The 15,777-nt window shown below is 41.4% G+C and overlaps 1 protein-coding gene across 1 annotated transcript in view; it reads left to right on the top strand.

The window, feature by feature from the left end:
- The window catches only part of TBC1D1 (TBC1 domain family member 1), a 142,382-nt gene that overhangs the window by 28,136 nt on the left and 98,469 nt on the right, over positions 1-15,777 (top strand). The window contains exons 2-5 of the mRNA XM_082838273.1: positions 10,083-10,541; positions 12,487-12,576; positions 13,931-14,035; positions 14,920-15,052. Coding sequence (XP_082694399.1) covers positions 10,083-10,541; positions 12,487-12,576; positions 13,931-14,035; positions 14,920-15,052 — 787 coding nt within the window. The remainder of the gene's footprint in view (positions 1-10,082; positions 10,542-12,486; positions 12,577-13,930; positions 14,036-14,919; positions 15,053-15,777) is intronic.

Below are 15,777 nucleotides of genomic sequence, written 5' to 3' on the forward strand. Positions count from 1 at the left end.
GAAGGAGTTAGGGCTGACTTTTTCTATCTTTTTAAAGTTTATTCTGTTTCTGCTCCCACATGCCCTCTCTCCCCCATCTCCCTCCAAATGGAGTGTTTCTCTGTGGTCTAAAAAGCAATACTGGGTTCACTCTCATCTCTCTTACTTACCTCCGCCTCTTCCCACATGCACACAAACACTTCATGCTCTAAACACAGCTAGGGGGAGCCTAAGTGGTGTATGCAAAGTTTGGGGTGCTCCTCACACATTTGCCAGAACGGCTTCTGATTGAGCAGAGTTCATGGCAGGTAGCATGAGGTTAATTGGAATTGGATCCTGAATAGGTTAAAAAAATTTTTTTTTTGGTATTTCCATCGTGTACAGTGTTTGCAGTGAATGAATTGATGCTGTGATCGGAAAGGAATGAGATGGTTCTCGAATGGGTTGACACTATGCCCATGACGATAAATGCAGAACACTATGATCCTTTTTTTTTTTTTTTTTTAAGTAAAGGAAATGACCATTTAGTATACACAAGCAGCCGTAGGTAAGAAAAAAACTGCTAACTGTGATATTTCTGGGCTTGGATTATAGGCAACTTTAACTTTATATGTCTTTGTATTTTTCTTCTATATGGATGTGTATTAAGCTTGTTACTGAAAATAAAAGATGACTAAAGAGTACATTCTGCTGCTGAGTTTAAAAAGGAGTCTGGGGACTTCCCTGGCAGTCCGGTGGTTAAGACTACTTGCTTCCATTGCAGGGGACATGGTCCGGGAACTGTGGCTTCATGAACTGTGGGTTGGGTGGGCCTGTGTGTCCCACCTAACGAGTTTAATATGTTTGGTCCTGGGTGATTTTAGGTAGAAGCAAAACACTATTGGTGCCCAGTGCTCTAGCTGGTTTCACTGTTTTGTTTATAAATGCACACTATGTGACCAAATATTCCTTTATTGAAGATCTCTCCTCAGTGATAAAATTTCAAAAGGGCATCATTTATAGAAACTAATTATGGCGTGTGTCCTGGAGAAGGAGCCAGCGCTCTGTTTAACGGTTTCTTATAGCACGTTTATACGTTTTTAGTTGCCCTGCCTTGTAGAAGAGAGACCGCAGTAGCCCTTTTCAAAGATTATGTAACATACGTAACTGATACCGGGTGATTGCTGTGGTTAACTGCTAGTTCATTATATTTGTGAATGTTTCGTAATCTTGGAGAGATTATTTTGAAGTAAACTTTAATCAAAATTATAGAGTAGCATTTCTTATAAGGCATTTGCTCTTACGTGTTTAACAACCTGAGACCTCTGAAATACAGTCAGTTTATTTGCAGATCAGATTTGCCCTTAAATGGTATAAATAGCTTGTCAGATATCTGTGGCGAGTCTTGTGTTTTTGTCTTCAATAGTTTGTTCATCTGTGCTATGAGCAGGGTCTGGATCTGTGCAGTTGGGCTGCTTTATTGCTGTTCACAGCTTGCCTAGGGTCTTAATAATCCCATGGATTTTGGGTGTGATGGTGTAGCGGGCAGGGAGAGGAGCGCGTTCCTTACCTCGGGGCATGATAGAGGACAGGTGGTAAGAGAGCTGAGAGCTGTCAGGTGCTTCCAAAAACTGCAGGTGCCAGGGCCCCACCTCCACAGGCTGCTTCACCTCAACTGATGAGTAGTCACTCGTTTTTAAAATTATTGGCAGTTCTAATGTGCGGCCACATTTGAGTTGCGAATCAGTGCATTAAGTGAAGAGGGTTGGACTTTGAGGACTCATGTTCCCAGGTTGAACATCCAGTGATTTCTGTCAGTGTTTATGCTGACCATTGAAAACGTCTTGGCTTCTAAAAATTGTTTTAGAAAACTTAATGAAACAACTTCCTAATCTTACAGCAGTATCTTCTTCTACTCTTCCTTTCTTCTCCCACCTTCTTTTGTTAGCTCCTGCAGCTGTTAAATCACTTCTCAAGTTGGATTTTAGTCTCATTGTTTTAAGTGTTTGTAGAAAAGTGCCAGTTTAGCCAGAAGGTTGTAGTGAACCTTTCAAACGATTATTTTGGAACATGACACATGACGCTGGGTTTTGTGTTTGCATTGCACCTTTCATGGGGTTTAAATCTACTAAGATAAGAGTTTATCCAGTTTGCCATATCAGAACTAGAGTGGCTGAATACTACTACTTCTGTTTGACCTGGAGGATAGAAAGATGAGGCAGTCCTGACTGAGGGTGTGAGACCTGCGTTAGGGGCCAGCAGTCATCAGCGTTTCTGACGTGCCAGGCGCTTCCCCAGCCAGCTCACAGCACGTTTGATCTTTATTTTGGGAAGATGTAATGCATTCATCTGCCCTTTGGCTAATTGTAAGCGCACAGCAGGAGTGGAGGCATTGGTTCCCTTCGAGGAGTCACGACAGACCTCTCCTGGGGACCAGCCTTCTCCAGCACGCATTGGAAATTGCACATGCAGACGTGTCTCTTCCTCCCTGCACTGTGAACCTCTACTAAGGCCAGGAGGAATCTCGTCTTATTCACTGTATGAGGTGTATTCACATCTTTATTTCGAATCTAGTCTTGACAGGCTGGACCGTTGGGTAATATGAATGCTCATGCATGTCTTATATAGAGAGCATTAGGCAGCTGTCTTATTCTCTTTAAATAACTTGAGTATGGAGCACTAGTAAGAAGGTATTTTCTTAGTCGTTTTGTGTGAAATTCAAGGCATGTAAGGTAGAGTGAGGCGACACGGTTTAATTTCGTTTTCTTCCCCTATTTACGTTGTTTATGACCAACAAGTACAAATAACCACTCATCAACAAAAAGAAAACACAAGTCTGTTCCTTCTGGAAAATAATTATGTGGAATGATTATTTTCTGTTTGAAGTTCTTGTTTTAACTCCTTGCAGTGTGGGAACATTTAATCCAACGGACAAAACACAGTGTGGCCTGCCATGTTTTAGCAATTTTGGAATGCTTTAATCTTAAATAACAGGAGGAAATGCTAGAGTTCTAAATGCAAATATGGGCTGCTTTAGATTCATTTAATATTTTATTTGTTACTAGTTGGCAGAAAAACAAACGTGTAAACGTACAGCAAAATGGCTTTTTGTTCTAAATACTGTTTCAGGAGCTCTTTCCTAAGTCCTTGTGAATAAAATTACACTTGCCGTGTGTTTATAATCCTTTAAAATCCTCAAATCCTTAAAAAGAAACTTGACCCACAGGTTTAAATAAGGACTTTATTTACAGAAATGAATATTTCTAATTCTCTTAGAGTATCATTTTCTGGTTACTTATACAACAATATTCACTCAAACCTGCTACAGAAACTTCATACTATACTGTGTATTTGTTAGTATGTGAATTCAAAAGAAACTTGTTTTGGCTGTGAAATAAGTGCAGACTTGCTTTAAAATTGACCTTTAGTATAAATTCAAATAGGTTGACAGAAGAGCAGTTCAGTAAATTTTTATATGTCTAAAAGAGGGCCTGTTTCTTCATTATTGGTGATTCATTTCAATTTACATTTTTGTTGTGATCCCTGTTATTGAAAGAAAACCAAATCTCAAACCCTCATTGAATTTATCTCAACAAAATGCTTTTCAGATTCTTGTTTTTGCTGCAGTTAGTTGATTTACTTTATCTGCTTATCTGCAATCAGAAATGACGTAGATATTATTGCTGTGACTAAACTAAAAACAGATTTTTTTCAAAGTACTCAGATCATATCGTGGGAATAAACTCCACTGACCTCAGCCTATTTGCCCTGAAAGTGTCTGTATGTTTGCAGTAAATATTGTAACTTGAAGTATACGTTCTCATAGACTAAAGTGTCACCTTGAGCATTTTTCAATTGCTTGCTTACTTTGGACGGTCAGTGTGGGCATCCCCTCTTTATTTTATATATGTCTGTCTGTAAGCTGCCAACTTCAGCAGATCCGTCTCAGCCCTTGGTTTAGTTTCAGCCCCCTCCTCTCCCTTTCTTGAAGGAGTGCTTGTTTCCTTTGCCATCTCTGGCATCATCCTTGCCTGCCTGCCTGTCCTCCTGCTTCTCTGCCTGTGATTCCTCAGCTTCTTTATACCTGAAATGTTGGTGTATCCTAAACATCTCATCTTTGCCCTCTTCCTTTACTTTCCCTTTTTCTGTTCTCAAGGCATCAGCCACCTCTGGTCTGTGTATATGTGCTGGTGATGTCCAGTCTAGATCTCCTGTCTTGGACTCCAGGCTGGCTTGTCCAGCTGCCCACTAGATGCCTTTACGTTCAAGTTCTCTTGTTCGTACTCAGCATGGACAGGAGCAGAGCTCATTGTAATCTCTCCTCAAGCCTGCTGCCTCTGTATTCTCTACTGAAGAAGTCTAAGCCAGAGCCCTGTGAGTCCCGTGCCGTCTTCCACACCCTCAATGTCCCTGTCTGGGTAATCACCAAGTCTTGTGGGTCTGTCTTCCAGAATCTTTCACGCAGCCTTTCTCTCTGTCTTCAGTGCTTGCTGCTTAGTCCAGGTTCCCAGCAAACCCCATCTCTGTTACTGTAAAGGGTTCTAACCAAACTTCCCTCCAGGCCCCACTCCCTTCCAAGGCAGAGGGCTACCTTGTGTTCATCTCACACTTCTGAATCCCTACCTTCTGGCATCCAGTCATACCAAGGACAATGTTTGAAACTAAAATGAAGTAAGTGGCCCAGTTCCCTTATGTAACAAGCAACAGTATAGGTGAGTCTAGGACAGAGTTATAAAGAATAGAGAATTCAGGTGCTTCCCTGTGGCGCAGTGGTTAAGAATCTGCCTGCCAACGCAGGGGACATGGATTCGATCGCTGGTCCAGAAGATCCCACATGCCGCGGAGCAGCTAAGCCCGTGCGCCACAACTGCTGAGCCTGTGCTCTAGAGCCCGTGCACCGCAACTACTGAGCCTGCGTGCCACAACTACTGAAGCCCACGCACCTAGAGCCCAGGCTCCACAACAAGAGAAGCCACCACCGTGAGAAGCCTGCGTACCGCAACGAAGAGTAGCCCCCTCTTGCAACCAGAGAAAAGCCCATGTGCAGCAATGAAGACCCAGCGCAGCCAAAAATAAAATAAATAAATTTATAAAAAAAAATAGAGAATTCAGGATTTCATCACAAGTGGACAGTATGCCTTCATTTTTCTTTTTTAAAAAAATTTTTATACAATTTTTAAAGGTTACTTTCCGCTTACAGTTACTACAGAATATTGACTATATTCCCTGTGTTCCACAATACCTCCTTGAACCTATCTTACACCCAGTAGTTTGTACCTCCCGCTCCCCTACCCTTATGTTGCTCCTCTCCCCACTGGTAACCACTAGTTCTCTATATCTGTAAGTCTGCTTCTTTCTTGTTGTATTTACTAAATTTGTTGTATTTTTTAGACTTCACATATAAGTGATTTTCTCTTGACTTATTTCACTTAGCATAATGCCCTCCAAATCCATCCACGTTGCTGCAGATGGTAAACTTTCATTCTTTTTTATGGCTGAGTAGTATTCCATTGTGTGTGTGTGTGTGTGTATATATATATATATATATATACACACCACCTATTCTTTATCCATTCATATGTTGATGGACACTTAGGTTTTTTGCATGTCTTGGCAATTGTAAATAATGCTACTGTGAACATTGGGGTGCATGTATCTTTTCAAATTCATTTTTGTTTTTCTCAGATGTATACCCAGTAGTGGAATTGCTGGGTCATATGGTAGTTCTATTTTTAGCTTTTTGAGAAACCTCCATGCTGATTTCCACAGTGGCTGCACGAATTTACATTCCTACCAACAGTGTAAGAGGGTTCGCTTTTCCCCACATCCTTGCCAACATTTGTTATTTGTGTTCTTTTTGATGATAGCCGTTCTGTGACAGGTGTGAGATCATTGTGGTTTTGATTTGCATTTCCCTGATGATTAGTGATGTTGAGCATCTTTTCCTGTGCCTGTTGGCCATCTGTCTTTCTTCTTTGGAAAAATGTCTATTCTTCTGCCCATTTTAAAAATTGGGTTGTTTTTTTTTTGGTGTTAAGTTGTATGAGCTGTTTATATATGTTAGATATTAATCCCTTATTGGTCATATCATTTGCAAATATTTTCTCCCATCTACTAGACTGTCTTTGTTTTGTCAGTGGTGTCCTTTGTTGTGCAAAAGCTTTTAAGTGTAATTAGGTCCCCTTTGTTTGTCTTCACTTTTATTCCCTTTAGGAGATGGATCCAAAAAAATATTGCTTCAATTTATGTCAAAGAGTGTTCTGCCTATGTTTTCCTCTAGGAGTTTTATAGTATCCATCCTTACATTTAGGTCTTTAAGCCATTCTGAGTTTATTTTTGTATATGTGTTAGAGAATGTTCTGATTTCATTCTTTTACATGTGGCTGTACAGTTTTCCCAGCATCACTTATTGAAGAAACTGTCTTTTGTCCATTGTATATTTTTGCCTCCTTTGTCATAGATATTGTAGATTAATTGACCATAAGTGTATGGGTTTATTTCTGGTTTTTCTATCCTGTTCTGTTGATCTGTATGTCTGCTTTTGTGTCAGTACAAAATCATACTGTTTTGATTACTGTAGCTTTGTAATATAATCTGAAGTCAGGGAGCATGATTCCTCTATCTCTGTTCTTCTTTCTCAAGATTGTTTGGCTATTCGGGGTCTTTTGTGTTTCCATATACATTTTAAAATTATTTGTTCTAGTTCTGTGAAAAATGCCATTGGTAGTTTGATAGGGATTGCAGTGAATCTGTAGATTGCCTTGGGTAGTATAGTCATTTTAACAATATTGATTCTTCCAGTCCAAAAACACAGTATGTCTTTCCATGTGTCTGTGTTGTCTTCAGTTTCTTTCATCAGCATCTTAATAGTTTTTGGAATACAGTTCTTTTGCCTCCTTAGGTATGTTTATTCCTAGGTGTTTTATTCTTTTCGATGCAATGGTAAATGAGATTGTTTCCTTAATTTCTGTTTCTGATAATTTGTTGTTAGTGTATAGAAATGCAACAGATTTCTGTGTATTAATTTTCTTTAATTAATTAATTAATTTATTTTTGGCTGCAATGGGTCTTTGTTGCTGCATGCGGGCTTTCTCTAGTTGCGGCGAGTGGAGGCTTCTCTTAGTTGTGGTGTGCAGGCTTCTCATTGTGGTGGCTTCTCTTGTTGCGGAGCGTGGGCTCTAGGCGCGCGGGCTTCAGTAGTTGTGGCACGTGGGCTCAGTAGTTGTGGCTTGCAGGCTCTAGAGAGCAGGCTCAGTAGTTGTGGCACATGGGCTTAGTTGCTCCGTGGCATGTGGGATCTGACCGGACCAGGGCTCGAACCCATGTCCCCTACATTGGCAGGTGGATTCTTAACCACTGTGCCACCAGGGAAGTCCCCAGTATATTAATTTTGTATCCTGAAACATTACTGAATTCATTGATGAGCTCTTGTAGTTTTCTGGTACCATCTTTAGGATTTTCTATATATAGTGTCATGTCATCTGCAAACAGTGACAGTTTTACTTCTTCCTTTCCAATTTGGATTCCTTAATTTCTTTTTCTTTGATTGCTTGGCTAGGACTTCCAAAACTGTGTTGAATAAAAGTGACGAGAGATCCTTGTCTTGTTCCTGATCCTAGAGTGAGTGCTTTCAGCTTTTCACTGTTGAGTATGACGTTAGCTGTGGGTTTGTCATATGCCTTCATTTTTCAAAAAATGGTGCTCAGGTCTGTTCTGGTTAAGGGAACTAAACTATCAAAGTTTTGCAAACTTAGGCACATGTGGAGTCCACTTTTTATTTAGTCTCCTAGTATACTTGAATGACTTACAGAAATGTTTTAAAAACGTTAGATTTTTAACTATTTACAATTTAGTGTTGAAACTGTGTTTGGCAATACGCCTTCAAATATTCTGAAGTTGTTATATTCTTGTCAGGATCCCTGAGATTTTTTTTTAACCCCAATTATCTCCTTGATACCCATACTCACACAGCTCACTAGAGCAGGGAGAGGCACCTGCTAGAGCAGGGAGAGGCACTGGTCTTTGACTAAAGCGTGTGTTTCGAAGATTCTAATCAAAGGATAGGAGAGATTGGTGGTAGGAAAAATGACCACAGCTCAACTCTGACCAAGGACGATGTACTCTTTAGCCTCCTCTGACCTTGTGAAGCGAGGGAACAAGCAAGTTCTCTACTTTGTGTCTTACTTGTGTTTGTACCTTTTATTGCTAAGTCACCATAAATTCATGTGACTTCACACATTTTCTCTCCCCTTTGATATGTAACGAAAGACACCATTCATTACTCACTTCAGATGCAGTGGAAGACCCAGCATATAGAAAAGTCAGTTATTGTTTTAAAAAAAAGCCTCAAAAGACTGAGTAAGCTTTGAATTTTCTGTTCAGAGAGTGGGGTTAATAATTAGGAAGATTCACATGGCTCCTGATAAAATAATTTTACCCACTTGCTCAGAAAAGCGGCAAGGTTTTCACTTGCATAAATCGTTTTTCTTTTTTTTTTTTTGAAAAAGTCATTATTCTTTACCCTTACAGAAACAACTTTTACCTGAAAAATCTTGTAAGCATTTTTTTTCCCCCAGAGAGAAAAACAGGCTGTTTTTGCCAAGTTCCTGTAGTGACTGGTTGGCAAAGGTGTGAGTGAAATCTAGACTTTCTACTTTCTTCTCTCTGTCCTTTTATATTGATGAACAATTTTTAGGCCTCCACAGGATATGTAATTATTTGTCAGTGGAGGAATGAGCTACAGCTCAAGCAAATACTCAGGGCACATGGTTGCTTGACGTTGAAATTCTGTCTTCCTTAGTGTCATTTAGGTCTTATGCTTCAGGAATTAATTTTTTAAAACATAAAATCTCTGAAGATAAAACTGACATTTTGTACGATAAAAGATCTTGAAAGGATATATCTTAATCTTTATGGCAGAGATTATCTTTAAGGTGTGCTTGGTACGAAATCACAAAGAGAAAAGTCTTTTGAGTCGTTGGGTCTTTGGGGATTATGTTATGAACACAGAATATAAGCTTGCTTCTTAAAATCCACTAAAACCACCTCCCTTTACTGTATGTATTGATCTTTGACTTGAATTGAAAAGCGGTTCTTTTCCCTCTATGTCATTAAAAAGACATTGGGCCTATGGGTATTGGGTCTTAAATTGGATTTTCTTACAAAGAGAAAAGGAAAAATTGGCTTTGGGTGTTAGGGCATAACAAAAACTAGGCCCTTCCTTATGGAAATTGAATTTGTGCCTATTTTGTGTTAGTACTGAGGCTGTACATCATCCAGATGATTGCACAGATGCTTATTCATGCGGTTGAGGACTCATCTCGGTCTGTGGCTTCTTTGAGGGATCTTGTCAGAAGCTAATGATGAGAGGGTGTAGCAGTAGTGCCGACAGTAGCACACGAGACCCTTTTGTTCATTCTCTTGATCATGACTTTACATTAGGAATCAAAGGCTTTAGAAGCTCAGTGGAAAGAAGCCCGTGTGTTGCCCTGATTATGATACTGTCATGGGTTGCTTACTCCTTGATTAAAACCTCCTAGCTGTGTAGTCAATACTATTCAACTCTTGGGGAATATAAGACTGAGGAATAAATTGTTAGTTGTCATTAGAGACAATAATGATGTTCTGATTAGAAGAAAGGTTGTATAAGATAATTACAGTCTTGTTCTCCTCATCCCATCATTTATTTTGGAAGACTTGATGCACTGCCAAGACGCACTGCCATGAAATGAGAATAACTGCATAATGTTTTGGTGGCAGCTTCCCGGAGAAGACCTTTGGCTTTGGAGTGGGGGGACCAGCCTGGGTTTGACTTGCCACGTGTGGCTGTGTGGCTGTGTGGCTGTGAGCTCCTTACTTAAGCTTGCAGGATGTTGGGCGCGCGAATCCTCTAGCGTAGCCCCAGCGTGGAAGAGGTGCTTAGTAAATACTTTTCCCCTTCTTGTCTCTGTGTAAGTTGCCCATTTCCCTCTCCTGGTCCCAGATTTCCAGTGGGATGCTCCTTCAGGCTGATGGAATACGCCGTGTGCCGATGGGGAGAGCATGGCGTTGGCTTCTGTGGATGCGGGTCCTGTGCCGTGCCAGCCACTGCGGGTTCCAAATAACACTCCTTCCTTGCCCGGCAGGTGCCTGAGATCATCAGCTCCATCCGGCAGGCCGGGAAGATCGCCCGCCAGGACGAGCTCCGCTGCCCTTCCGAGTTCGATGACACTTTCGCCAAGAAGTTTGAGGTGCTGTTCTGCGGCCGCGTGGCGGTGGCGCACAGGAAGGCCCCGCCCGCCCTGATCGATGAGTGCATCGAGGGCTTCAGCCACGTGAGCGGCGGCGGCTTCTCCTCGGATCAGCTCTGGGCTGCGCCGCAGCCGCCGGGGGACCGGGAGCGGGGCCCACGGCCGATGCGCAAGTCCTTCTCCCAGCCCGGGCTGCGCTCCTTGGCCTTCAAGAAGGAGTTTCAGGACGCAGGCCTGCGGAGTAGTAGTTTTTTCAGCTCCTTTGAGGAGAACGATATCGAGAACCACCTGATTAGTGGACACAGTATTGTGCAGCCAACGGATATTGAGGAAAATCGAACTATGCTCTTCACGGTAAAATATTATCAAAGCCTCATGCGCATCCCCAGTCTGATCTGTGTGTTTAAAAGAAAATCTGCTTTATCACGTGAAGATTCTTTGTGCATTTCTTTTGGATTTATGTGTGAATCCATATGTTTTTATACTGAATAATTCTTTTCTCAAGATAAAATCCTCATTTAGTCTCTAATTAGCCTTTGGAATTCATCAGGGGGTCACAAAAGAGACTCTTATCTTATATCCTCTATGACTTTTATCCCCCTCCCCCATGGTTGTGAAGACACCTTTTCAATGTGGAAAGAAGTGTTAATATGTGTAAAAGAGGCCCCCAAAGGAGATTTTAAAAATGGATATTAATTTCAAGTAATGTATTTCAACAAAATCTTTTTGGAAAATACCCCTTCTTTACTATTTTTAGTAATTTGTAAAATACTTACCCTTTGTTATCTGGATAATTAGATTTGGGGATAACATGATATTTGAAATTGATACCCAAGCTGAAATATTAGTTTAGCCAATTGCTCACTCACTTTTTTCTAGAAATGGTTTGGTAAACTGACAGCCAACTGCCAGAAAAGGCATGGGCAGGGAAGCTGTCCCTTGCAGTCGCTGCTCCTGGGTTCCATGCTGATCTCGGCTCTTCTGGTCAGGCTGCCCTCCCTGGGAGTCCTCTGGGTCTGAGCCGATGGGACTCAGCTGGCCCAGTAGCAAGCTGGTCTCTGACAATATAGGGAGTGGATTGTTCCTCGGCCTCCTCTGTCTCTTCTTTGGCCTAAGGCTGACTAGAGAGAGCAACATGAGCTTAAATGTAAGTCTTGGCGTCTGTGCCTAATTCGGGGCAGAGGATGGCCCAGGAGTGAGGAAGCTGGCTGTGTGGATGTATGCAGGTTCAAGATCAAGATGGGGTGTCAGAGGCCCGATTTCTTCCTCTTTTCATGGTTGACCTAGTATACTGAAAAGAGTGCTACGTTGGCAGTCAGTCTGGTGCTGTAATGTGTGATATATATTTTAAAAAAACAAAACAAAGCAAAAACCCTCTTGGTGTCATTGGGAAAGCTGCTTAGTGCATTTATTTTCAAGTACTTATTATGTGACTGCTGTATACAGGGTCCTGTGTAATACGTTAGAAATACAGCAGTGAACAAGACAGGCATGATCTCTGCCCACGTGGAATTTAGATTCCAATGAGAGACTGGCGATTGTACAGGTAATTGTCTCACTAAAACTGTGATAAATGCCGTAAAGGAGAAGTAAAGGATGCTGTGAGGGCATCTGGGGAATCAGGGAAGACTTTCTTGAGGAAGTGATTTTCACTGAGCAGAGGTTTCATTGTGGCCAGCTGGGTTCAGGGAGCAGCAAGGTGAGGGAGGGGTGCTGCACAGTTAACAGTGTGGTTATTGCAACACAGTCCCCTGCTGTAATGGAGATCTGTTACGCTGACCCAGGTATGTAAGACAGTGTTAATTTGTGCTAACGCTCTAGGTTTTTTAGAAAGTCAGGTAAGCAGTAGTGAATACCTAACACAGTATGCATTCAACAAATGTTAGATTGTTTTAACAATAATTTAAGAAGACTTTTCTAATCATTAGGAAGTGTTCTAGAAATCTTGAAAGAGAAGCTCCTGTTTCCTGGGAGGTTCACTTATGTAGAAACCTCTCTTCCTTACAAAGGGGGGATGTGGGAACCTGAGGCTTAGTTGCCAACTTCTGTATATTTGGTCCTTTCACCTCAAGACTGCTGCCTGATGTAGGTGAATACACTGATGGTTGTCTGTGCTACCTGAAATCTGTAGGATAGATTGTGACCTTGAAGTGATTTTCTACATAACATGGTCAGAATTCTATAGGAGCTTGACCCATTGAGTCTTTATTTTCATAGGTTATGAAATGAGAAAGTTCGTATATAAATCTGAATTCAGTGTTCATAAAAAGCTAGTTTCTTTTTTTGTTTGTCTTTTAAGATTGGTCAATCTGAAGTTTACCTCATCAGTCCTGACACCAAAAAAATAGCGTTGGAGAAAAATTTTAAGGAGATATCCTTTTGCTCTCAGGTAAATGGAGATGGGTTATCAGCTCAATTGCCATTTGATTTTTTAATGAATACTTTTACCGTCATTCAGCAGAAGTGGTTACGGTCACACGATGTATGCTTTCTAAGTACTGGGTTTGTGATCTTGCATTTCCTTTTGTGTATTAAGGCAAACTATAAATATAATTTTGAAATTAAGAATTTTGCTTTTAGCAACCATAACCTACTGGAGAAAATCGGTCTCCTTTTCTTTTTTTTCAGGCATTGGTAGTAATGTTCCACAGTCATGATTTCCAGGTGTGTGTGTGTGTGCATATTTATATATGCGCACACACACAGTTAATATTTTTAAATAGATACTTATTTTTACTTTATAAAAATTCATAACTTTTGAGGTACCAAGATCATTATTTCTTCTTCCTTAAAATATAATAAATAGTGACTATTTTGAGGATGTTTCCCTCAGAGTACAGTATCTGCTTGAGTTCTTGCTTGCACGTCTCCTGGGTGTGTTTCATAGAGAGATGTTGGAGAATCTGTTAATTATAACGAGCTGTGCCAATTTTACTCAAGATACTTTTAATCTTGATTTGCTGCTATTTGTATTGTAATGTTAGTATTAAATATCTGCTTTTTCATGTGATAGTTTAATTATTTCCTAAAGGGTACAGTTTACAAGTTTACATGATCACCTGCCCTTCAAGCTGTCAGCACTCATGTCTCTGCCTGCTGGTGCTTTCAGGAGATGCTGCATATTAATGTTTATGGGTAATGTCTAATCTGTATGAAGGTGCCTCTTAGCTGATACTTTCAAAACAAGCGTACATATTAATATTTATTAAAAAGAGCTCTTAGGAAACTATGGTAGAACTTTGGCCTTCATATCTTATGTTTAAAAGCGTCTCTCTTCTTTTGTGTGTACAATTTTTGACTCATTCTTCCTACCAGTTTACTTCAGTATTTACATATTTGTTATTTTAGTAGTACGTATGTTTTAAACTTTGTGTCTGCATGTGTTTGCGTGTGTGTGCATATGTGTTTGTATGTTAATCTCTTGTCTGCTTATTCCTTGATACTGAAGAAGAATTCTCATTTTTTTGTGTCAGCTTTTCTCCACTTCCTTTCACTACTAAAATGAGCAGTAAAAACTCCAGTTTTCAGATCCTACTTCTCTTATTGTGGGGATAATCAGAGTAACATTTTAGTAGAACTTCATATTTGAGAGATGTTTTCAGACATTTAAAACATCTGAGAAAATAATACTTTTATACTGTCCTTTAAAATTGTGCTGTGTGACTCTTCAGTTGCGTGTCTGGCAGTGGTGCCTTTTCTGGATATAACTGACCATTCCTTGTTCTTGTCCCTGCCTTCAACAGGGTATTAGACATGTGGACCACTTTGGGTTTATCTGCCGAGAGTCTTCGGGAGGTGGAGGCTTTCATTTCGTCTGTTACGTGTTTCAGTGCACAAATGAAGCTCTGGTAAGTGAGAAGGGGCCGTTCTTAAAGTCTCCTTTACAAGGGATTTCAGCCTCACTGATATCTTTACTTAGCAAAGCCATATGGCCTCATTGACATATTATTTGGCTTTAATTATTCTTTCGTCACTATTTGATAACCAGCTAGTACATACCCGAGACTTAATTCGATGTGCATTTTCAATTTTCATCATGCTTAAAGGCCTGCTCACTTTCACCCTCTGCTTTAGCATTTTTCAAATGTCATTTTGGACTTTTGATCAGAAGAGTTGGTTTTCGTTCAGTATTTAATTTGCGTCTAGTTTTTACCTTATCTCCTTGAAGAGCTTTGAGCATTTGTAGTGTTTCTAGGCTACGTGTAATCCTAGCAGGTATTATGATTATTATTCATTAACCTGTGACTAATAGTCCAGAAGAATGTTAAAGTACTGAGTCTTTCCACAGAGTCCTGAAATCTCTGCCCAGCTTTTTTTTTTTTTTTTTAATAAATTTATTTATTTATTTTTGGCTGCGCTGGGTCTTTGTTGCTGCGCACGGGCTTTCTCTAGTTGCGGTGAGCGGGGGCTACTCTTCATTGCAGTGCGCAGGCTTTCTCATTGTGGTGGCTTCTCTTGTTGCGGAGCACGGGATCTAGGCGCGTGGGCTTCAGTAGTTGTGGCTCGTGGGCTGAGTAGTTGTGGCTCACAGGCTCTAGAGCGCAGACTCAGTAGTCGTGGTACACGGGCTTTTTGCTCCGCGGCATGTGGGATCTTCCCAGACCAGGGCTCGAACCCGTGTCCCCTGCATTGGCAGGCGGATTCTTAACCACTGCGCCACCAGGGAAGTCCCATCTGCCCAGCTCATTTTAAATGAACTTTTTGATGACTATAGTCTCCTCTCTTCGATCAGGTGGATGAGATCATGATGACCCTGAAGCAGGCCTTCACAGTGGCCGCGGTGCAGCAGACAGCGAAGGCGACGGCCCAGCTGTGTGAGGGCTGCCCCCTGCAGGGCCTGCACAAGCTCTGTGAGCGGATTGAGGGTGAGCCGGGGTGGGAGGGCGGCAGGGTGGACGGGGAGCTGTTAAGGGTCCTGGGCAAATTCGTTGGAAGGTTCTGCCCCATGGAGGCTTGTGTTAGTTACAGGGCTCATAGGTGGATGTCTTCTGTATGTCAGGCACTGTGCCTAGACCATCTCCCCTCAAGGGGCTCTGAGGGCACTGGAGGAGTAAGGGGACCACAGGGAACAAGACCAGTTGCATTGTTAGCAAGGTGGTGTGAGTGGTCAGTCACTTCAGCTACCATGGAGGGGTCTCGTAACAAGAGAGCTAAGAATTTCCACCGGGTAAGTCAATGACAGCGTCATCGATAACCTCTGCCGGAACAGTTTTAGTGGAGGGAGCAGCCGTAAGGTAGGTTGCAGCTGAGGAGCCCATGAGAAAGCGCACAGGAAGTGATGCTGCGAGTATGGACTACGATTCCTAGAAATGTGGCTTAGGGAGAAACTGCAGTACACGTTCCGGTTTGCATACTTAAGATGTGCCTGGCACTGTACTAAGTGTTTTCTTTAACATGTATTATCATCCACTTAATCCTCACCACCTCTGGGAGGAAAAGGGATTTTTTGCACATTTCAGGGATAAGCAAACTTAGTTTCTGGGATTTGGGGATGATAACCATCCTGATGGGTTTGAAGTCGTATCTGATTTCCCTTTTGAAAGACAAATTGACATCATCTTAAGGTCTTTGAAGTTTCATTTGCTGGCAT

This window comes from Leucopleurus acutus (genome assembly GCF_964270905.1).
Source record: "Leucopleurus acutus genome assembly, chromosome: 4".
Lineage (NCBI taxonomy): Eukaryota > Metazoa > Chordata > Mammalia > Artiodactyla > Delphinidae > Leucopleurus > Leucopleurus acutus.